Raw genomic sequence first — 22,786 nt, 5'->3', positions numbered from 1 at the left:
CCATTTACCTACTGCAACCGTAAAAGTGAAGACAATATATGTTAATATGTTTTGGTATTCCTTTTACTGAAAGTTCTGACTACTTCCACCTCTGGTTATTGAACAGTTGTTTTTAAGAAGGCGATCACATCCTCGTGTGCAGGAGGAAGCCAACATTTACTGAGGGTGTTGTCGCATTTCCGGGATGATCCACCTGACAAGCACGGGACGTCATTCAGGTACAAAGTAAAATAAAGCGCAGCAGGAGCCTCTTAAATGAAAGATTTGTAGGCTGCAGGTGTGATTAAGTTAATGCTAACTTTGCTACCTGGACCTTTTGGGGTTATCTCGTGTTCGAATATCTAAACAAACTGACCCGTGAACGCATCACCGAGACACTGACACTCGAGTTTTAATTTTATTTTCTATCACCTTTTTTTGTTCGGGAGCTGATCACATGGAGTCTTCAGGTAAGATACGTTTTTACTGTTAAAGGATAACAATTTACTTATTGTACACTACAGAGTGTTATTGCAAAAAATGTACTGAAACCTAAAACATTTCCATTCGATGCAACTTTACACTTGTACTGCACTTTTTACTGACTATGTTAACTGCTTAAGTTAGCCCACTTTATATTTATTTAAGGATTAAGGTTTTTTTTACATGGTTTCATTTATGCTAGATCTATAAAGTAGGGTACTTGAACATTTTAACTTTAATTGTATTTAGTTTAAAACACTAATGAATAGTCATCTCTTTCCCATGTATATTGCTAGGGCTATATTGTACTTTTGCACATCACACATTTTTACCAGGTTTACAGCTTTAATTCCCTTACAAATTCACATTACAAAGAATATTCTATGGCTTTACATTTTCCACATTAGTTATTAAAACGTAATTATTTAAAAGCAGGTAAAGGTAAAGATCATTTTAATAACTTTATATATTGAGTAGTTTGGGAATTTCTCCAAGAATTAACAAAGTTTGAGTTTATTCTATAATCATACATAATTAATAATAATCTGTGATGAATTTATCAGATAATTAAGAACATTTAAAGGCAAAATTATGTGTTTACTTTGTGTCTGATTATTCAGATGTTCAGCGGGGGGGCGGCAGTCTAAGGCGTTCCCCTTTCGACCTCATCATGAATCAGATCCGCAGGAAGCGTGCAGCGTCAGACAGGAAGCCTCTGGGACGCTTCCTGTCCAGAGACCGGACGGGCATCCCTGAGGACAGAAAGGAGAGAGGTGAGGGGGGAGGTTTGTTTGCCATGGATGTTCAGGTTGACTGTTGGATTGAAAATCTAACTGACTTTATGTGAGACCTTATAAGTAGTGTTGCAAATAAGAGAAGACAGAACTTTATTTACCCTCAGGGTCATTTTAAGTAAGACGGAGTGCAAAACACAAATCCACATAATCCAAAATAAACATAATGCACTAAATAAAACAAGATTAATGGTATACCATCACTCGTGCAATTTTACAAGACTGTAAAGAGTTAAACATTTTAAAGCACTTTATAAATACTTATCCAGCCTCTTCTTAACAGCCTTTATCATCAGAACGTAGTGTTACTATAGCTTATATTGTGCATACTGTATGTGCTAGGAATGCAAAACAACATAAATAAGATGATACAATGCGAAGAAATGAAGCTTTAAATGTGTGTGATGTGTGTGTATTTCAGGTGCAGCGGAGGGGGCAGAGAGTGAGTGTGATGCCGGTTGGGGCCGAGTGTGTGTGTTCCTGCAGAGGTTGGGGAAGAAGGCGGACAGCCGGAGCCTGAACCTCGCTCACTGCGACCTCACCGCTACTGACCTGCTGGAGCTCGGTGATTATTATATCATTATCAGTAAAAAATAAATAAAAACAATAATCATGTCATACATGTTTAGGTTGTTAAACACTGGTAAATTAACACACACATTCAAACTAAAAGATTTTATGGGATCTATTTTAAAGTATTCACAGACATTTTTAACAAATCTTTGAATTTGCGCAAAGAAACTAGAGCATTAAAACAATAATAATAAAACAATTATCAAAATATTTTCCAATCAATTGTCTGTCAATAATCCAATTTATTAATCAACTGATCATTTCAGCTGTATTTGCTTGATTTGTAAGTAACTAAAGATTAAAAAAAGAGATGCAAAAAGCACAATATTTTGTGTATATATGTGGATTCAAAGTAACTGAAGTGAGGAGTTGGATGATAGCTGGATGATGCTCAGGTCGAATTCAAAGTTTAGGTCTCTATTTGCCTCTCAACATCCATTTACATTGACAGCATCGACAGCTTCCTCTCACTCTCTCTTCCTCCTCCCTCCCCCCTCAGCCACCCTGCTGCAGTTCCTCCCTCAGCTGGAGGAGATGGACGTCTCCTGGAACGGTCTGATTGGAGGAAGCCTCAAAGCGCTGACCTCTCACCTGCAGCATGCGGGGAGGGTCAGAGCTCTGAGGCTCTGCAGCTGCAGACTGGACGCCGAGGACCTCGCTGCTCTGGGTGCATATTTGTCATTTATCTTAAAGTTACGTGCAGGACAACTACATTTATTTATATGTGGGCTATTTTGCTTCCATAACATGTCTTCTTTCAAATAAATGGAAAGAAAATTTAAATATCCTAAATCCACAATTACTTTACTAATTGTGTCTAATCCGTCTGTAGTTTTCTCCTAAATAAAAGTGAGCTCAACATAAAGCCTCATTTGTATATTTAAACATAACATATCGACTTTCGGAGGAAATCATCAATAATGAAAATACAATTAGATGTGTGGCTCTTTAGTTAAAGTTACTCACGACAAGGCCGGGAAAAAATAATAAATAAATGAATTAAATATCTACGTTGTGTCTTTGCAGGTGAAGCTCTGGGCTGTGTGCCTCTCTTGGAGATCCTTGACCTGTCCTGGAACAGCGGCTTGGGGGGCGGCGCTTTGCAAGGCCTGCTGGGTAAACTGCCCCCCCCACTGAAGGAGCTTCACCTGGTGTCCTGCCAGCTCAATGCAGCTGCTGCTACTCTACTGGGTAGAGTACTGACTGATATTAACTTAAATTAATGTTAGAAGAAGTTAATAAAGCTATCATACAAATGCACTCGAGTAAAAGATGAAGCCGAGTACGCGTATAAAGTAGTACAAAATTCAAATACGCCTGTAAAGTACCTCAATTTTGATCTTTCCTACATATCCCATAATACAGCAGCATAACATACAGTACGTGTCCTGTGTGTCCCTCAGGAGGACTGCTGTCTGTTCTCTCTGGTCTCTGTGTGTTGGACGTCTCCTGTAATCCTCAGCTCTCACAGGAAGTGGAAGCTTTCAGAGAGTTTTCCTCCTCTCTGTGTCACGCCGCCTCCATCACCACGCTGCGTTTACAGGCCTGCGGTCTGACGGAGTATGGCCTCCATGCTCTGGGTAGGACATCTGCTGAGTTCTGAGGACATATAAAGGTTTATGAAGGTATCATGAGACAAAGAAGTTGTTATAACTGCAGGTTGAGAAAGTTACTTTGTCTTTTACAGTAGCTGTCCATACCCCAGGTTTTTCCCGCTTCGTTCGGTTTCTACTGCATCTTATGGAGAGAGGCAGAAAAATGTCAAAACGTTTTTTTTTACATTTTGGCATTGCCTGTTTGTATGTTTGCCCTGAAGCACACAAAAAAATATAATAGACAAAAGACTTGCAAATCAAGAAATGAATCACGGTACCCATTGCTGAAGATAGAAACAAAGCAAAATTCATCATGACAAACAAACTGACTGAGGATATGTTTTTGGCACTCTCCCCCCCTGTCCTGCAGGTGGTTCACTCCACGGCCTCCCCTCCCTGCGACAGCTGGACCTGTCCTGTAACAGAGGTCTGTCTGGAGGTCTGAGCCACCTCACGCTGCACCTGTCTCACCTCACACACCTGCAGAGCCTGGACCTGCACCTCTGCTGCCACACACACACCGACCTGCAGGACCTCAGTGAGTGAGTGTGTGTGTGTTGTGTGTGTGTGTGTGTGTGTGTGTGTGTGTGTGTGTGTGTGTGTGTGTGTGTGTGTGTGTGTGTGTGTGTGTGTGTGTGTGTGTGTGTGTGTGTGTGTGTGTGTGACCTATGTTACATTTTGTCTATTTACTTTTCAAGGCAACCTTTTGATTTGAAGGACCTGCAGGAACCCTGTGAGAATTATTCCTGCTTTGTAATGTGTGCTCTCTTTTTGGTCTTTTACAGCACTCATGCAGCAGATTTGTATTCATTTATATTTCTGTTCTTTCTAGTTATTAAAAGTGTGCATCAGTCTGTGTTGCTCTTACTTTAGAGATGTTCCTCATTGTCTTCAGTCCAGGCTCTTCCCTCACTGCCTGCGCTAACTGAACTCGATGTGTCGTCCAATAAGGAGGTGGGGGGGGCGCTCCACCCACTGCTCGCCGCCCTGCCTCTCACTCAGATGAGACGTCTGCCGCTCAACAGCTGCAGCCTGAGCCAGGAGGCCTTCACTGCTCTGGGTACGCACATACTCATACTGATACTGCAAGTACTACCAGTAACGCTGTGGTACTCCTAATACTGCAGGGGTGAAGTATTCAGATTACTTCAGTCAAATTGGCATTATAAATGTACAGAGGTTTTTGCAGAAGCATATAAAAGATCACTATCAGAAAATCAGAAACATCATGTAGTTATTGGTGATGCATTTATGTGTAAATATGTTTTATTGTTGTAGTAGTTAATAACAAACATTTTATAAGATGATCATATGATTTGTATGGAAACTAGAAATTACGATAGTACTACAAACAAAAAGTCAAAGTTAACAAAACAAAGGAAGAAACATCTATTTGACAGGATTTAAAATGTATTTAATCATTTTCTACTCTTTTCTTTCTGTTTATTTTATCCATAATTTCACAATATGTGTCAGGTGGGATTCACGCAAACATTTACAAAAATGTGAATTTTGAGTGTAGTGTAGTAAAAAGTTGTGTGCCTGACTGACCGTTTATGTGTGCGTGTGTCAGCTGTGTGTGTGCCGTACCTGCGCAGTGTGGATGTGTCCTGGTGTAAGGTCGTTGGAGGACATCTGCCTCTGCTGCTGGACACTCTGCAGCCGGCGGTGCTGACGGAGCTCCGCCTCAGCAGCTGTGAGCTCACCACCGAGGACCTGCAGCACCTGGGTAACACACACACACACACACATAGTTTTCTGAAGGTTGAAGCTGGTGTTAAAAGAACTTAAGGGTCATATTTCAGGGTCTATTTGAAGTGTTTCTATTATTTTGTCCACTCTTTATATATCAATAAAGACAAAAATCATCACTAAAAGTAATTAGATCTGCAACGAGGGATTAATTGCAGCTGCTTTTATTGAACTGTCACATAGTAGAGCCTTCGTTAGTGATATTAGTAACACCTGCGTTACATGCAATCAAAAACATACTTGTACTCGTGGTACTGGAGACAGATAAAAAAAACATGTAAATCCAAAGTCTTTTGTGATACCCTGGTTCATATAATTATATTTCTTAATTTAGTCTTTCATAAGTGAGAATATATTCAGGTTTAATCAACTGGAGTCTGTATATAGGCACAAACTTTGCATATCCAGTTTTGGGGATTTTCACACTCCACCACCATGAAGAAAACTGAAGAATTAACTTCAAAGAAAGTTAAGTAAATTCATAAAAGCTTTTCAGTAACAATTATTCGTTTTGCTAATAATCAAAAATATACTAGAAAAACTCAAAATTGTTTTTCACTACACCGCCATCTTAGCCATTACACAGATGTGGTAGAAAGTCAAATGTTTTCCCCTGAAATGAGGAAGAGAAGAAATACTGCAGACCCAGAATGTGTGAAGTGAATGAAGTCCCCCTGTGTTCAGCTGCAGTGTGCCGGCGTGGCCTCCTCTCCTCTCTGCTCGTGTTGGACCTCTCCTATAACGCCTCAGTGGGGGATGAAGGGTGGTCCGCTCTCTTCGCAGCGGGGGGCCTGGGCTCGCTGCAGGAAGTGGACCTCAGCCTGCGACCTTTGACCTCGGCCCCTTGCACGGCCTGGCTGCCGGCGCTGCTGTGTGCTCTGCCCCCCCTCCCTGCGCTGACCCGCCTCTCTCTGCAGCGCTGGACCAGCAGCCCCCGGGACAGGAAGCAGCTGAAGCACTGCCTGAGGAAGAGGAGCGTGCTGCTGGAGTGGGACCCTCCCAATGAAGACGAAACATCTTCGTTTAAATCGACCAATCAGGAGAGTCCAGAGGAGTAGGGTTCAAAATCTAATGTTTTGTTCCCAATGAATAACACTCTTGTTAAAAAATTCCTGCACTCTAAGATTTAAACAGACAAATGACCACGCCTTGTATATTAGTCGTGACTAGTTTTCTAATATTGTATTATTGTGATATTCAGGCAACCTCAAAATAATTTATAAGTTAAAAAATTAGGAAACAAACCAAGTATTTTTCCTAATTTGAAAAGTTTTCAAGCAATATAAATACATGCGAGCAGAAAGCCGTTCACATTTCCATGTAAAACAAATGTAATGAATCTTAATGTATGATATGGAGTACATAATAATGATAAAAAAGTATATTTCACTTTTTATAGTTGAAGTTTGGTCAGCAGATATTATTATATAACCACAGAAAGCTCGACTGAAAGTTGATAAACAATAATACAATAAAAGTGGTCCAATTGTATATGTCATGAACTCTGTAGGGTTCCTTTAACAATCTTAAAACTTATATTCTGCACTCTTAAATCTCCGCACTGTAAATATAAATGTAAATAAGATGAAAGGATGTGAAATTTGGATGCACTTTTTTAAATAAAAAAATCTCACAAAAAACATGACAGTTTCTGACATCTATATGGCACATTTGTTCTGATTTATTTTGTTTATTTGACATTTCTGCACATTTTAAAGTCTCTTTTTAAAGTCTGTTTGGATGCTGGTGGGTGTAAGGAGGGTTTAAGTTGGACTGCAGAGGAACACGTTGCTCACTAGTGTGTGGAGGAAAGTTGGAGTCAGTGCTGGAGGCGTGTTTTTTAAACGGTTCTGCTGCAGTGTTGGACGTGGTGGATGTGTCTGTCTCGGAGCAGTTTGTTCTGATATAGTGTTTCCTCAAACGTTGGAAGACCTCAGCCAGAAACACCCGGCCGTCCACCTCGTAGGCGCTGACGTCCGTCTGCTCTGCAGGCAGGCGGCCGCTGGAGGTCAGCTCTCTGAATGCCTGCAGAGGGAGATTTGAAGTGAATCTCTTAGATTAAAGCTGTATCCGTTAGAGTGTAGAGTATTTTACCTGACAGACGGGCTCCTCCAGGAGGTTTCCCCAGATGTAAAGGTGGCTCAGAGTTGTGCTGACGGCCAGAGAGTGAGCCAGAGACAGTAGACCCTTCCTCCCGATGTTGTTACAGCAGACAGACAGCCTGACAAAGAAAATACTTTAAATAAGAATAAAGGAACAAAAAAATACTTTGAAATGTGGTCAGAAATATAAATTCAGTCTGCCTAAAATAAGTTTAAAAAATGCCTCAAATCATGTAAAAATGTAATACTTTCTGCTCTTGATAGAAAGTATTGAAAATGTACAAATGACTTATTACCTTAAAAGTCCTTCAAGTTAAATACACTGGATTCTTTTTCATATTCCGACATCTGAAAATCCTAACAATAAGTTTAGAAAAGTCTAGATATGTAGTCCTCTTCATAGCCACACAACTCCTTGCTGGATACTTTTACCTCTTCATACCTTTTAAAATTAGACAATTTTCCGGAAAATGCTCAAAACCCAAACTTAGGTGATTAGCTCCATGATGTTTTAGGTGGATAAGAACCACAGTACAGTACAGTTGTTAAACAGATTGAGATAATGTATCTCTTATCCAGAGGGTGGAGAGTCTGGCTGGACAGCATGATGGATACCAAAGCCGTGTTGGACTCACTCTCTGAGGCTGCAGCCTGGCAGGGCAACGGCCTCGCTCAGGTACATCGCTCCTACATCTTCAATCCGATTGGAAGACAGGTCTATGACCTCTAGGCTCGGGTTCTGCTCCAGAAGCCCGGCGAGGAAACGCACGCCATCACGAGTCACACGGTTACTGCAGACAATAAAACACAAGACCGAGAAGATGTGCAGAAGCAGTAACAGTTTCTGAATTTCTGTTTTACTCCACAACATGTACATCACAACATATTAATGAAGAGTAGATTGTATTGACACCTTGATTTGGCTTTTAAATCAGACCCAACTGTTTAATGATGCCCAAACTTAACCCAGCCTTGACAAATTTGAAATAATCTAAATAATTGATAACGCATGGCAAGGTTGTGAAACACCACAAGAGTCCTTTATATTAAACCTCTACTGTTGTAAGACATAAAAGATGTGATGTGGAGGATGTGTCAGTTCGTACCAGCGCAGGTCCAGGTAGCGCAGGCCGTGGTTTTGTCGCAGGCCTTCAGTCAGCCTCTCCATCCCGATGTCGCTCAGCCCCATCTTCCCCAGGTGGAGCTCCACCAGGCTGCTGTTCAGAGCCAGCATGTCAGAGAAGTGCACCGCCCACTCCTCCTGACAGACACACAGAGAGATGTATTTATTATATAGAGTGATGTATTCTATATAATGCTTTGTGTTTGTACCTGGAGGCTGAAGAGCAGTGGTCTGCTGATATCCACAGAGAGAAGAGTCCTGTTGCTTTTCAACACAATGGAAAACGCTATCACACTCTGAGTGTCCTGCAGGGAAGTCACACAACAGTAAATAGATGTCCTTTTTATTTATTCTCTATATAATCCTTTTCAGAATCAGAATACTTTATTCCTCTCAGGGAATAGTGGGTATTATGACAGTTACTCAATTTTAGAGTGAAATAAAAATGTAAAAACTATTTATTTAAACATAATTTAATTTGTGTGTGCTTACTAGGTCGCAGTCAGCCAGCTGCAGCTCCTGCAGGGTGTTGTTCACCTGCAGACTGCTCGCCAGCTGCATGGCTCCTCTGCTCTCCATTTTATTACCCGACAGTCTGAGAGAGAGCAAAGTGCTGTTACACTGCAGAGACAAAGAAAGAGAAAGATTCTTTATGTTTGACATTTCAAGTCTTGAGCCAGATGTGTCAAACTCAAGCTAACAGTAAATGTATATCCTAACAAGAATGAGTGTGATTTTTAACGCCTGGTGTGTCTTTCTCGCTTGTGCCATTGTTGCTCAAAATGTATGTAGTAACCACTTAATCAGAATGGTAGTAAACAAGTGTTGAGAGACTGAATAATACATTGTTGATATTGGTATTTTCTAGGGATTTGTTGACAAAAACTAAAAGTAAGCAGAAAGGATGCATATGAATAGTTTTTTTTTTGTGTGTGTAAGAAATTAATATAAACCTCCAGGCTCTTGGCAAGAACTTCAGCTCCATTTATCTGGAAGTCGTTTAACATCAAGTCCAGAGATCGGAGAGCTAAACTTTCCTCCTGCTCAGTGAAAAAGAAACATAAAATACAACAGGCAAATAATTGATAGGAAATATGACGACATAAGAAGCAGCTGTTGGAGATATAACAGTTTCAGGCAAAACTAACCATTCAACTGAAACCTGGTATCTTTACCTGTAAGAGCTCAGCAAGGTGTCCAACTCCTTCATCTGTTATGTTGTTGTACCTGAGATCAAGACCTGATGATACAAATAATACAAGTTTAAAATGTAAAGATGTTAGAGAAGGTGTTGTTCACCTAAACCTGACAGCTCACCTGTCACACGCTTGTTGTTTTTCAGACATTTGGAGAGAGCGAGGATGTCTTGGTCATCAAGTCGCTGAACATTTCTCAGATGGTGGCTTCCTGACAGTTTTAAGGTGACATTTCTTGCAAACACACAACAACAAAACTTGAATTGAATATAGGATCAGACACCCATGCTGCCTTCAAGTGCACAGCATAAGTCCATTGACATGCTTTTTGATTGAATTAACACAAATGGATTGCTAAGATTTCATACTTTTAACAATAGTATAATAGTGGAGGTATAAGTAGGAGCAGTAGTATGTGGAGTTTATTGTATTCGGCAAGTAACTACAAAGTATAAAGTGTGTTTCCAGTGAACTGTAGTAGAATATAAGTGTAAAACGAAAATACTTCAGCAAAGCAAAAACGTCCAATTCTAGCTTTGTACAGTAAAGTATTATGCTACTTAAGTAAAGCATGGTGAAAATTAAAGTACATTTGCTTAAGAACTTTACTAAAGTAGAATGTGTAGGTATTTTTTGTTGCCACCGATAATCTCAATATGCCCTAGCAGCACCTGAAGGCAACCTTACGTTAGCTACGGAAGCTAATCCTAACGCTTTATTGACGCTAAACATGTCATTTTTTCGTAATTTCAGTAACATTTAGTCACTCACTCTGTTTCCGTCGTTTCCTGTAGAACTTTTAAAACGTGTGGATTTATTTGTATCTCATTTTCTGAGCAAACAGCGCAGTAAAACTCTGAAATATTTTCGCTAACCATCGTTGCGCCTGAAGCTTAAGTTTGAGTTGGCATGGCAACAAGGGAGGATGGCGTCTTTCGAAGGACAAAAGACAATCTTAAAAAATGTTTTGTGAATTTGTCATAAATAATAGTTTTTTATATTAACAATATTCTTTTTTTCTATTTGAATGGCAATGTTGTTTCTTTTGTAACAAAAAACACTAAATATTTGAATCTCAAACATTTATTTTACTTATGTTAAATTTTAATATAGTTCATATATTTTTCTTAGTGTTTATTTATATATTTAAGATATATCTAGTTTTGTACATACAGTACATTATTTTGTTATCATATAGTATTCTTTTATCATCAGTTTCTTTTGAACATATTTTTTAAGTTAACCATTCTTAATTTATACCTCTTTATTTCACTCTACGAATGCGCCATATTATATCTGAACAGATGATGTTATCAGAATACAGCTTGCCGTAAAGTTAATACAAGAAGACATGTATAAAAAAAACATTCAAACGCAAAAACTCTCTTATTCCTCAACATTTCCCCTGCAATTGACACACTTTGATTGTCCCTTTTTGTTTTGATTTTATTTTTCTTGCTCAGTTTTTAATACAGTAATGAACGTGTATATGCAATTCACATTTCTGCACAAGTAATGCAGATGTTTTATCCAAAAGAAAAAAAGGAAAGCATAAAACTAAAAAGTTCATGGAAATATAATGCAGTTTTCATGACAACTGTTATGCTAAGACCTAAAACAGCTGCTTTAAAAAAAAACAACTATATTTCATCACATGTCAAACACTTAAGATGGAAACATTTATGATTAATACAAAAACTCATATCTCATGGTGATACCAGGGCACCTATTAACTACATTATCTATTCAAACAATGCAAGTTATACTGGCGGACATATTTATCTAACCAACGTTTCTTTACATTTGTTTCTTCATTCGGAAAGTAAGAAAGCAAATCCAGCCACACGTCGATGTCCGAGAACATGATGCTAGTCTCAATTTCTTCGATAAAGTAGTGGAATGGGCTGCTAAAGTTGGAAACTAATCAGTAACACTGGAATAAATGGAGTTTACCTTAGGCTGGTATTCAAATGATACGTTAATTGGCTTAGTAGTGATATTTATACTTTGTAAAAAAGGTCATCATTTTTGCAGATTGCTCTAAACCTCCTTATGAAACTGAAATCGGGAACTTTAACAACTTCTGCTCTTTGTGAATTTTAGGGATGCACCCATAAGACTATTTGTCACCTAATTCATTTTCTGATACTTAAACTCAAGGACTTTTTTCTGCATTATGTAACATCCTTGAATCTTTTAGTGTAGGCAAATAAAATACTTTTTATCACAAAAAAGTCTCCTTGAGTTTTTCATCCAGAAACAATTGCGGAGGAAGTAAATGTGTTTCTCTTTTTAGAAATTCTGATTGTTTTCGTTTAGAATGTAAAAAAGTGGCACGATGAGTAATAGACAGGAAATTAGTTAACGGATTATTATATATTTCTTTTACAACTTGGGTCTCGTTTTTGCAGTTTCTCACCATCATTTCTACAAATAATATTAGCATTATACTAGCTTAAAGTAAGAAGTATTGGTTACAATTTCTCTTTGTACAGGAAAACTGTCTGAACATTTACACAATAGGTCTAACATGTCTTACTGGATATCTTGATCTCTTCTATTAAGATGGTAAGTACAGTATTATTACTTATGCAAATAATAACTATGAAATTAAGACTCAAATTGTCTTTCCCTTGTAAATCACTCAATGTCCATCAAAGTCAATTATATGGGGATATATATGAGAGCTGACTTTAATCCAATCAGCGGCTTTATTGTTAAAAAGTACACATTTTCTTTCGGGGGGGGGGCCTCACTGCTGCGGGGGGTTGTGCTCGGCATTGTCCACCGTCCTGATGATGACTATCTGCTCCAGGCTCTGGGCGGGGGGGGAGGGCTGGGGCCGCAGCTGCTCCACCAGAGCGTGCAGGGTTTCCGAGTTGATGGTCTGCTCCGTGTCGGGTTCAAAGGTCACCTGGTCGGCGGCAGTGATGTCGGGGTCGGATGGCTCCGCCTTGAAGTCCTGCAGGAGGGCGTCGGTGGCGTCTTCGTCGTCGTCAGCGGGGCCAGTGGCTGCTGACCGTGCGGGGGCTTTGGAGGTGGGGGTGGTGGGCTCGGGGTTTGCTGGCTCCCTGCCTTCAGGGATGGACGCCATGATTTTGTGCTCCTGAGAGAGTTTACTCTGGACGAACGCCACGGGGTGACTGGAAGCCAGGAGGACCACTGCTCACAAAACAGAAACAACACAAAGTTACCAAACCACAGGTAAACTTTGCACTCTATTTTCACCAATGGTTCTATTGATTAACTCAAGAAAAAATTAACAGAGAGGAGCAGGAACGACCTATTTTTGTGGCCGACCCTAAAGGTAGGATCTCATTGGTTACCTCCACAATTGGATTTTCATTGGAATTCATGTGGTGTTGGAGGAATATATTTAAAAAATCTGTTCCAAAGTACGAAAGGCTTTGTGTATTCTGCAAAGATTTTGGTACACACATTTCCGTCATATTGTAATATGGTATTAAGTTGTAATCGTTAATTCCTTTCCTCCAGAGTGAACTGATAGTTAAACCTTTCCCAGAAACACACACACACACACACACACACACACACACACACACACACCACACACACACACACACACACACACACACACACACACACACACACACACACCACACACACACACACACACACACACACACACACACACACACACACACACACACACACACACACACACACACACACACACACACACACACACACACACACACACACAATGCTCACCTGCTCTGGCTCTCTCCTTGTGTTGCCGCACTTCGTCAGCGTGAGCTTTCTCCTGATGTTTGATCATATTCTTCACACTGGCAAACCGGTTTCCACACAGCAGACACTGCACACCCGTGTTTCCGTCTGCTAACACACACAAACACACACACACATAATTATCGACATTTTGTTACATTTCATTTTGATCAGATAGGTCCTAATAAGACTGAATATATTTCCACTTGTGGGCTGTTTTATTAAGAACAAGCTCATAAAAAAAACCAGAATTTTAATTCTTGTATATTAGGATATTGCTCTTTGAATATTTTTTGATTTTATTGTCAGTATACTTTAAAGTGAAAAGACTGATTTTGATTGGCCTTGAGCAACACTCACCTGGATGAAGTCGCCTTATGTGTTTCTTCAGTTCGGAAGACGTCACAAAACTTGATTCACATTGGGGATGGGAACATTTGTACGGAGTCTCACCTGGAAAATTAAAATATATTTTAAAAAGTAGCTTTGAGCCAAGAGACGACAAGTCTCGATGTTTTCCGTAAACAAAAAATGACTTCTAAATGTGAAATTACCCGTGTGTTTTCGTGCGTGAGCGATGAGAGAAGAAGACACAGAGAAGGACATGCCGCACAGATCGCACTGGTACGGTTTTTCTCCAGTGTGTCGGCGCTTATGATAGGTCAGCGTGCTGGACTGAGCGAACGCCTGACCGCAGATGTCACACACGTACGGTTTCTCCCCGCTGTGCAATCTGTGAAAAAACAAACAAAATAAGTCAGAGATCAGTTGCATCTAAATAATACACAATCTTTAAACCTGCAGATAAATACCAAAAAAGGAGCAGGATAAAACTCTATCTTGACTCTCTGTGCATATACTAATGATAATAATACACTGTATGTGTGTACCTGATGTGTATCTTGTAGTTGGACGAGGTGGCGAACTTGAAGCCGCAGCGCTCGCAGGTGTACGGCTTCTCCTCTCCGTGGTGCATCCTGCGGTGAGCCACCAGCTGACACTTCTGAGCAAAACACTTGTCGCAGTCCGGGCAATTAAACGGCTTCTCACCTGCAACAAACAACAGAGAGGTTCAACTACATAGAAACGTTTTCCTATGTGTTCATCCAACAAGTGGTATTTGGTAACCGTTCCATGAACTTTACCTTCATCTTGATTGGGTAAAACATTACATATATATTGCTGGCTTGTGGAACCTACTATTTGTAGCAGTTGAAGTATAAATGGTAACTCGCCTGTGTGAATGCGCAGGTGGGTCTTCAGCTGCGTGGCCTGTCTGAAGGTTTTGGAGCAGAAGATGCAGACGAAGGGCTTCAGGCCTTTGTGGATCTTCTCGTGTCGGCGCAGGCTGCTCACGTCTTTGAAGAGTTTGTCGCACTCGGGGCACGCCAGCGTCAGCTCGTTCATTTCTGCCGCTTCCTGCACCCCCACCTCCCCCTCCTCCAGTGACATGTCCAGCCCCAGGTCAAATTCATCTGTCTCACCTGTGCCGCTCTCCTCTGCTTCATCCTCCATGTCCTCTATCTCCTCCTTCACGATCTTCCTCCTGCCTCGACCCCTACCTCTACCTCTACCTCTCCCTCTCCCTCTCCTCCCCTCTCCCACGCTCAGTCGAGGTTTCTTTGCTGTAGTTTCGTCATCCAGCGAGGGGCTCCAGTCTTCAGAGTTGTCCCCAAAATCTTTCACACTACCGTCAGAATCCTCCAAAGGCAGAATCTCACTTTTAAATCCACCTCTCCCTCTCCCTCTCCCCCTCCCTCTGCCTCGGCCTCTCCCTCTCCCCCTGTAGGCTTTGGGAGTCCCGTCAGTAGAGCTGCTCGCCTCCACCTGCTCACCACTAAAACTCTTCGGCTTTCTGCCTCTCTTTCTTCCCTGTCCTCTCCCAGCACTCTTCAGCGTAGTGGGAGAGTACTCTTCATCGGCTTCTCCCTCTTCCATATCTACATCCTCAGCCTCTTTGACAGCCGTCCCCTCTTCCTGAGACTCCCCCGCCGTGGAGACGATGGACAGGGGGACAGGAGAGCTGGGGCTCCCAGGAGTGGTGGGGCTGGGCAGAGAGAAAGCAGCGTCTTTATCCAGCTCAGACGCTTCACTGGGCTCGGACCAGTGCGGGGTCTCCTCCATGTACTTTGTGGCTTCAGAAATTCCCAGGAACACCGCCGCACGACGCACCGCCGCCTGTCTCGTGCTGAAACCATGAAAAGGAACATTTTAGTCATTTAAATAGCTGAAAAAAAAACATGTTGTTTAAGGTTAGTTCTCTTTAAACCAGTGCAAATTTGCAAAAGCTGTAAAAACGTTTGTACTAGGGCACCCTCATCTTAGTCAAATAGTGGACAAAGAGGACGTTTTAGTCATTTGTTATGCTTTTTCCCCCTGTTTTTAATGCCACAATTTATATTTGATGAAGTGTTACCTGCTGAGGTTCATCTGTCCAGTGTAGATAAACTCCAGGAGCTTCTCCAGGGCGTAGCGGCTGACCTTATCGGGGTCCAGGGTCGTGATATCTTGACCCTTCTCAGCCTGCGAGGAGAAATACTTGCTGAACGCAGCCAGGATGTTGCGGTGGGCTCTGAACTCTACGTCTCGCACCATGATGGTGATGTCACACAGGAAGTCCATCTCCCGCTGCTGATGGAGGCGGTGCAGCAGCAGCTTCCCATGGCTGGAGATATTAGCCATCCCTACACCTGGTAAGAGAGGAGAAATATAACATTAAAGCCAATCGTTATTATGTTCCCTCTTAATGACATACTGTCCTCTAGAAGGCGCTGTGAGATAATAACATAAATTGAAAATATTTTACATGTGATAACAAGTTGTTTTTTATCTGCTTCAAACTATTTACTGTATGTTGAAAGTATTTTTGTGTGATTAAATACATTAGGTCTGTTTGAATATATGTGTACTAACCAATACTAAACAACTGCTGCTCTAAAATGGCAATAGACAATTCAAATGTATTTAATTTTCTTGTAGAGTCTACCAAATAACATTGAAAGAAAAACTGCACTAAATAACTTTTTGAAGCCAAATGTGAGTACTCCTTGCACATGCCCCAACGACTTTAGTTATTTACTTTATTACTACAATTACAAATTGTATTAGTACTTTTCCTTTGAGGTCTGCAATTAAACTAGGAGTGGATTAGTTGAGGTAGTTATAAATAAAACTAAGATTGCTTTATCGTGTGTTTTCATTGTGTACAGTCCTATAGCAATGACTCACCTGGTGAAAATCCAGTGACAGAGCTGGAAAACAAATAGAACAAACAGAATAGTTCAATTACATAAAATAGTATTACAACAAATTACCTTTAGGCAAATAAAAATAAATCAATTCATTCATAATAAAAGTACATACTCTCAGTAATGTGACTGCTTCAGCTCCTCTTTAACACTTCAATTGTAGCTTTCTCTATTGAAGATCGTTATGAAATAACAAAAAACGTATAAGAAGACAATCCACTGAACATGATAAAAGTCTAAAAAACATGTATACTTTATATAAACAGTTTTTAAGATATGTGATTTTCTGAATGAGCAGCTATTTGACAGGTGATGTTGAAAATCAGTTTTGGAAAATAAAAGCTCCCGCCTGCTTCCTGAACAGGCCTTACAGTCATGCTAATGCTAATAGCAGTGTCGTACATCGTTTTAAATGACTTCTGTATGTGGTTTGTCGTTTTACGTATATTTATGAATCATTTGTGTACTTAACACACGGCCTCGAAACGATTATTACCAAAACGTTCGATTTATGAAGTTAGAGCTAACTGTTTTTGTAGTGGTAAAAAGCGCGGAAAACATTGTGCTCTTATTTCGAAGGTTCGATATGTTTTTACCGGTGGTGGCGACGTAATTTGCCACAGAATGTTATCATCGCTTATTTGAACGACGATAAGTGCAAATGCATCGTTAGCTACGGTAAACTGTTGGTGTAAATGCACTATGATTAATCCAGCACAAAGTAAATAAAAGCAGAAAAGTACCTTCTAATATCCGCGATCTCCAGCCATTATCCCCGTGACTTCAGAACTTCTCGCGATACTTCGCCAACAACAAAGACACTCGGCTGGGGCAAGATGAACATCCCCACGCCCGACAACTTTCGAGAATGGGGTAAGATTACTATCAGAAAAAAAAGTTGGTACAATAGTCTTTGGTTAACAAAATCAATTTCCTTTGAATGAATCAACACATTTTATTTCTCTAGTCTCTAGTTTTAAAATCATGGATCCGACTTTTTGTCTAAATTCTGGGACAGTAATGAGACTTTTTTTTTTGTATCTTTAATGTCAAGCAGAACAGTTAATGGATTTACACATTTAAAATATGTAAGATTAATAAATATGTATTAATATAACGTCATTATCATTATGAGCTTTAAATATTAGTGTATCTGACTACAGTAACTCCCAAAAATCCTATCCCTTATACCAGCTCTGCCTTATACCATAATACTCTAATTGCTGAATTAATGGAATGCTTTTCTTTGCAAAATAAAAAATTCCTTCTCAGTAATGTATATTTTGAAGCCAAAACGTTTGTCTGATAGTGTCTAATATTACAAAATTCAGGACTTTTCCTTTCATACCTGGGTAAACATATATTTACATTTGTAGGATGCTGCTCTGATGTGTTTCTCTATCTAGCTACTGGATTCATCTGATGATGTCTTGCTCTGTGGTGCTCGGAGCCGCTAAAGTAATTTTAATCTCAGCATGTGGAGTTTAATGGGGAGATAAGTGGACTGAATATTGCATGAAAAAAAAACACATCTCTCTGTGTCTGTCTTGTTCATTAATTTCCTTTTCTCCTGTTGTTATCCTGTTAACTACCATCAACCTTCATGTTAAATGTTGTTCCACTCACTGGTTGCTTATCCACTTTTTATCAATTGGTGGCTTAATATCCTTACTCTTTTCAAATGAGTGTCATTAATCTGCAGCTTGAGCTTCTGCGTCGTTAATCAGGAGCAAACTGCTTTCCAGGGAACTGTTTCATCTCATGAAGTCAGTACAGCTTTTCTCAGCTTACTTATTAACATGAAACTTTTATGCTGAAAGCCTCCTGCCCTGACATTTTCATCACATGTGTGCATGAATTTCTGTCCTCAAAGTGAAATATTTCCTGAGCAGATCTTTTTGAGATTACTTACTACAACATTTGTATTACAATTTTAGTTTTGACATTTGACAAAAAGTACTAGTTGTGTACAAATAGAGAAAAATATAATTTCCACTCCACTACTTTTATCTGAAAGCTGTAGTTACCTTACAAAATGCAATTTTTGAACACAAAGCATATGACAAGGTTACATGATGTTTTGGTATAACAATAAGTCCATTAATCCATTAGTTGATTTTCAGTAAAAAATAATTGTCAACAATGTTATTATCCTTATTATACTCGCATACTTTTAAATAACAGAACTAATGCAGGACTTAGTTATAAATGTCTTCTCTTTGAAAGAGTCTCCCGGGAAGGAAGAGGTCACAACCTTTAGTAAATATTACAAACTGAGATTTCACATTTGGCAAAAACAATTTGCATCAAGGGGAGGAATAGAGAATAAATAGACGAAGCCCTGATCATTTATTGATTTCTGTGGGCATTAACCCGCAACAACACAAACTAATGCAGCCATAATTAAAAAATGTATGTGAAAATAGTGCTAGAAAAAGTATGTAATCAGTCAAATCTACTTAAATTACAAGTATTGATTATGCAGTAAAATCTACACTGTCAGTGTGTTTTTACTGTTATATCATGACGCATTTTCCAGATAATTCATGAGGCTTTTTAAAGACTTTATTTAACTTAGGAAGGAGGAGAATATAGGAATACTTAATCTTTCACTTTATTGCAAACATTCAGAATCTTGTTTTTCACTGGAGATGAAAGATGTTTTATGAATAGTAATTAATTATGGTCACTGCATGAGTAAATGTTTTGTGTTGAATTCCACCATTAAAAAGGATACTAGTTGTAAAACGGAATTTGCATAATATTGGCGTGAACATGGCTATTACGTTACCATTGACTGTTAGCAGGCTCAATGTCGAGTCAAGGCAACATAATAAAGGAGACGGTAGCCGAAGTAATAAAAAAAAAGAATTTAATTAATAATTACCACCATGGTTGAACAAAGGAAATATAAAGTAATGACAGACAAGAACACATACTGCACAGACAGGATCAGCACCAAACTAAGGGGAAGGCAGAATACTTATACATGAGGTAATGACGAGACAAGACACACCTAGGTTAATTACAAATGGGTACACCTGGAGGGGAAACGATAAGGACTACAAAACCATAACAGGAAACTACAGCTAGACATGACACATCACACTAGGAGCGCCTGATCAGGGCACAAACACATAACACCCCCACACCCAACTTTATGTCCATAACCCCAAGGCGAAATGGGGGAATGAACATAAACAGAAGAAGGAAACAAGAAACAATAATACTGTCAGCACAATAACAAATACGAATTGTACTAACAGCACCGGTATGGACGGCCATAACCCCCACCCCCCCCCATGGATAAATAGCACCCCCCCCCCCCCCAGACTACAGCCGTGATAGCGCGTCAGCCAACACATTGTCCTTGCCCTTGACGTGAACCACGTCAACATCAAAGGCCTGCAGGAAAGGCTCCAGCGCATTAGCCGCTGGTTCGAATTCCGCATACCTGCCTATAAAGACCAACGGGTTGTGGTCGGTGTATATTTTAATCGGTACCTGGGATGAACCGACATACACCTCGAAATCGGAGAGAGACAAAATCAAGGCCAATGCCTCATTTTCAATTGTCGAATAGCGCCGCTGGTGTATATTAAACTTTTTAGAAAAATACGACACCGGATGTTCTATACCCCCGTCATCGTCCTGCAGAAGCACCGCGCCTGCGCCCAGCTCACTAGCATCCACAGCCAACTTGAAAGGCTTTGTGAACACAGGCGCTGCGAGTACAGGAGCACTGACCAGGATGGACTTTAATTGCTGAAACGCAAAAGTGCACCTAGGCGTCCACTGAAATGGGATCTTCGGGCTCAAGAGATCCGTGAGGGGAGAAGCTACCGCTGAGAAATTCCTGCAAAAACCCCTATAATACCCCGTCACCCCCAGAAAACACCGGAGGTCCCGACGTGTAGCAGGCTCTGGAAAGCCAAGTATCGCCTCCACCTTGGAGTGGACAGGGCGGACCTCCCCCCGCCCCACTACCTTGTCAAGATAGGTGACGGTCGCCCTGCCAAACTCGCACTTGGCCAGGTTTAGGGTCAAGTTTGCCTGACCAAGCCGGTCAAAAACTTCCCGCAAACTAACCATGTGCCCCTCCCAATCGTCAGAATAGATGACGAGATCATCGAGGCAGGCCTCACAATTAGCTACGCCTGACAGCACACGATTCACCAGCCTCTGGAAAGTCTCAGGCGCGTTGCGCATACCAAACGGCATTACCGTATATTGCAGGAAACTGTCAGGTGTCACGAACGCAGAAATTAGTTTAGCGCGATCCGTAAGTGGCACCTGCCAGTATCCTTTCAGCAAATCCAGCTTGGTTACATAAGACGCACTCCCCACCCTGTCGACACAGTCCTCCATTCTGGGCAATGGAAAACTATCAGGCCTAGTCACGTTATTTACCCGGCGAAAATCCGTACAAAACCTATCTGTCTTGTCTGACTTATCAACCAATAAGCACGGCGAGCTCCATGGGCTGAAACTGGGCTCAGCGATATTGTTAGTGAGCATGTATTCCACCTCTTTCTGTAACCGCGCCCGCTTATATGGATTTAATGGGTAATGCCTCCGCCACATCGATGTCATGTTGTAATACGTTAGTGCGCGAAGGAATATCGGAGAACAGCTCACAATGAGACCCAACCAAACCCCTGATATCATCTCGCTGCGTTGTTGATAAATGGCCAAGATGACAGTCAAGAGTGATCAATGACTCAGTGTTTGTCAACCGTCCCTCCACGACTGCCTTGGACGGAATAATGACGTTATCTTCCAGTTCTCCAACCCCCTCTGAAAAACAAAGACTGTCATTACTCTCATCAACGCAAGATGGGGCCAACATACAAACTGACACCGGCACAGTGGACACACTCGCAGAGGGAACAACAATACTGTCAATAGGATTCACCAGAGGCTCCCTCACATAATATGGCTTAATCATATTAACATGACACAAGCGAGTCTTCCGCCCACGATCCGGTGTCTCGATCAGGTAGTCCAAATCCCCTACTTTCTCTCTAACCAGGTACGGCCCACTAAACTGTGCTTGTAAGCTGGAGCCTGGGACAGGCAACAACACTAAAACCCTCTCCCCTGGCACAAACGTTCTATCCCGAGCCTTCCTGTCATACCAGCCCTTCATCCTCCCCTGTGTGTCACTCAGATTTATCCTCGCTAGTTCACATGCCCTCTTCAGCTTCTCCCTAAAGCCACAGACATAGTCTAACAGGTTCTTCGGCTCGCTCTCCCCCAACCACTTCTCCCTCAGCAGCTTAAGCGGCCCCCCTAACCGAATGCGCAAATACCAGCTCTGCAGGACTGAATCCCAAAGATTCCTGCACCACCTCCCTTGCGGCAAACAACATTAAATGAACCCCTTCATCCCAGTCGTCCTTCGTGTCACGACAGAACGACCGAAGCATTGTTTTTAGCGTGGAGTGGAACCTTTCCAAAGCCCCCTGGGATTGTGGGTGATATGAGCTAGAGAAACTATGCGATATATCCAGCTGCTTTAAAACCTGCGAGAAGATGCGGGATAAAAAATTCGTACCTTGGTCGGACTGTACCACGCGAGGCAAACCAAAAACGGAGAAAAACCTCACCAAGGCCTGTGACACTGTTTTGGCCGTTATCCGTTTCAGTGGAATCGCTTCCGGAAACCGTGTGTTGGCACACATAATGGTCAAAAGAAAGCTATTACCTGCCTTGGTAGGGAGTGGACCCACACAATCAATGATAACCCTCTCAAAAGGTTCCCCCACTGCCGGGATAGGGTAGAGTGGCGCCGGTGGAATGACCCCGTTAGGTTTACCCACCACCTGACACGTTGAACACCCCCTGCAGTGCTGCACCACATCCCGTTTCAACCCTGGCCAAAACAATTTACGCAGCACTCTATCATATGTCTTATTGACCCCCAGATGTCCTGCGAGCCTGTGATCGTGAGCCAAACACAGAATATTGTGACGGTATCTAAACGGAACCACAACCTGCGTCACCACATTCCAATCATTCTCCACTGACGCGTCGAGGCTAGGAGACCATTTACGCAGCAATACCCCGTCCCTCAGGATATAGCAACTTTTAGAAACCTCACTCTCTCCCACTCCCACAGTGTTCGCAAAAAGGCCTGACAGGCTTGGATCTCTACCCTGTTCCACGATAAGCTCCTCGCGAGCAAAATA

The 22,786-nt window shown here is 41.3% G+C and overlaps 3 protein-coding genes across 6 annotated transcripts; 1 reads left to right on the top strand and 2 right to left on the bottom strand.

Moving 5' to 3' along the window:
* The first annotated feature begins 167 nt into the window (after window positions 1–167).
* Window positions 168–6,816, top strand: lrrc31 (leucine rich repeat containing 31). The gene is made up of 10 exons (XM_034206047.1): window positions 168–449; window positions 1,083–1,235; window positions 1,678–1,821; window positions 2,329–2,496; window positions 2,856–3,020; window positions 3,233–3,409; window positions 3,795–3,962; window positions 4,320–4,484; window positions 4,998–5,153; window positions 5,861–6,816. Exons 1-10 carry the CDS (start codon window positions 437–439, stop codon window positions 6,232–6,234), a joined length of 1,683 nt encoding a protein of 560 aa, XP_034061938.1. The 5' UTR covers window positions 168–436; the 3' UTR covers window positions 6,235–6,816.
* A 19-nt stretch (window positions 6,817–6,835) lies between these two features.
* Window positions 6,836–10,507, bottom strand: lrrc34 (leucine rich repeat containing 34). Of its 2 annotated transcripts, none has more exons than XM_034206049.1 (10): window positions 10,369–10,507; window positions 9,719–9,831; window positions 9,577–9,641; window positions 9,355–9,441; window positions 8,894–9,022; window positions 8,611–8,706; window positions 8,385–8,539; window positions 7,914–8,069; window positions 7,271–7,397; window positions 6,836–7,201 (listed from the first exon to the last, which is right to left on the bottom strand). In XM_034206049.1, exons 1-10 carry the CDS (start codon window positions 10,473–10,475, stop codon window positions 6,902–6,904), a joined length of 1,335 nt encoding a protein of 444 aa, XP_034061940.1. In that variant the 5' UTR covers window positions 10,476–10,507; the 3' UTR covers window positions 6,836–6,901. The 2 variants fall into 2 exon arrangements, with proteins under 2 accessions (XP_034061940.1, XP_034061942.1); XM_034206051.1 differs by having other exon boundaries at window positions 8,385–8,536.
* Window positions 10,508–11,022: 515 nt separating this feature from the next.
* Window positions 11,023–17,427, bottom strand: mynn (myoneurin). Of its 3 annotated transcripts, XM_034206044.1 has the most exons (10): window positions 17,339–17,411; window positions 16,711–16,764; window positions 16,576–16,598; window positions 15,764–16,037; window positions 14,583–15,535; window positions 14,238–14,397; window positions 13,902–14,080; window positions 13,708–13,800; window positions 13,330–13,458; window positions 11,023–12,759 (listed from the first exon to the last, which is right to left on the bottom strand). In XM_034206044.1, exons 4-10 carry the CDS (start codon window positions 16,027–16,029, stop codon window positions 12,350–12,352), a joined length of 2,190 nt encoding a protein of 729 aa, XP_034061935.1. In that variant the 5' UTR covers window positions 16,030–16,037; window positions 16,576–16,598; window positions 16,711–16,764; window positions 17,339–17,411; the 3' UTR covers window positions 11,023–12,349. The 3 variants fall into 3 exon arrangements, with proteins under 3 accessions (XP_034061935.1, XP_034061934.1, XP_034061936.1); XM_034206043.1 differs by lacking the exon at window positions 16,711–16,764 and having other exon boundaries at window positions 17,339–17,427; XM_034206045.1 differs by lacking the exon at window positions 16,711–16,764 and having other exon boundaries at window positions 13,330–13,455; window positions 17,339–17,427.
* Between the last annotated feature and the right edge of the window lie 5,359 nt (window positions 17,428–22,786).

The sequence above is a fragment of the Gymnodraco acuticeps genome, unplaced genomic scaffold (assembly GCF_902827175.1).
Source record: "Gymnodraco acuticeps unplaced genomic scaffold, fGymAcu1.1, whole genome shotgun sequence".
In the NCBI taxonomy this organism is placed as follows: Eukaryota; Metazoa; Chordata; class Actinopteri; order Perciformes; family Bathydraconidae; genus Gymnodraco; species Gymnodraco acuticeps.
The sequence above is the reverse complement of the archived record's forward strand: the minus strand, read 5'-3'. Positions and strand labels throughout refer to the sequence as shown.

What these genes read in the sequence shown, in the direction of transcription:
- mynn (XM_034206043.1), bottom strand. Translation starts at nt 16,029, where the DNA reads ATGGCTAATATCTCCAGCCATGGGAAGCTGCTGCTGCACCGCCTCCAT. An exon ending in GGACAGATGAACCTCAGCAG is followed by an intron (nt 15,536 to 15,763) that starts GTAACACTTCAT and finishes TCATGGTTTCAG; the next exon opens with CACGAGACAGGCGGCGGTGC. An exon ending in TCACGCACGAAAACACACGG is followed by an intron (nt 13,801 to 13,901) that starts GTAATTTCACAT and finishes TTAATTTTCCAG; the next exon opens with GTGAGACTCCGTACAAATGT.
- lrrc34 (XM_034206049.1), bottom strand. Translation starts at nt 10,475, where the DNA reads ATGGTTAGCGAAAATATTTCAGAGTTTTACTGCGCTGTTTGCTCAGAA. An exon ending in ACCTTGCTGAGCTCTTACAG is followed by an intron (nt 9,442 to 9,576) that starts GTAAAGATACCA and finishes TTCACTGAGCAG; the next exon opens with GAGGAAAGTTTAGCTCTCCG. An exon ending in AGCTGGCTGACTGCGACCTA is followed by an intron (nt 8,707 to 8,893) that starts GTAAGCACACAC and finishes ACTTCCCTGCAG; the next exon opens with GACACTCAGAGTGTGATAGC.
- lrrc31 (XM_034206047.1), top strand. An exon ending in TGAGGACAGAAAGGAGAGAG is followed by an intron (nt 1,236 to 1,677) that starts GTGAGGGGGGAG and finishes TGTGTATTTCAG; the next exon opens with GTGCAGCGGAGGGGGCAGAG. An exon ending in GGAGGCCTTCACTGCTCTGG is followed by an intron (nt 4,485 to 4,997) that starts GTACGCACATAC and finishes TGCGTGTGTCAG; the next exon opens with CTGTGTGTGTGCCGTACCTG.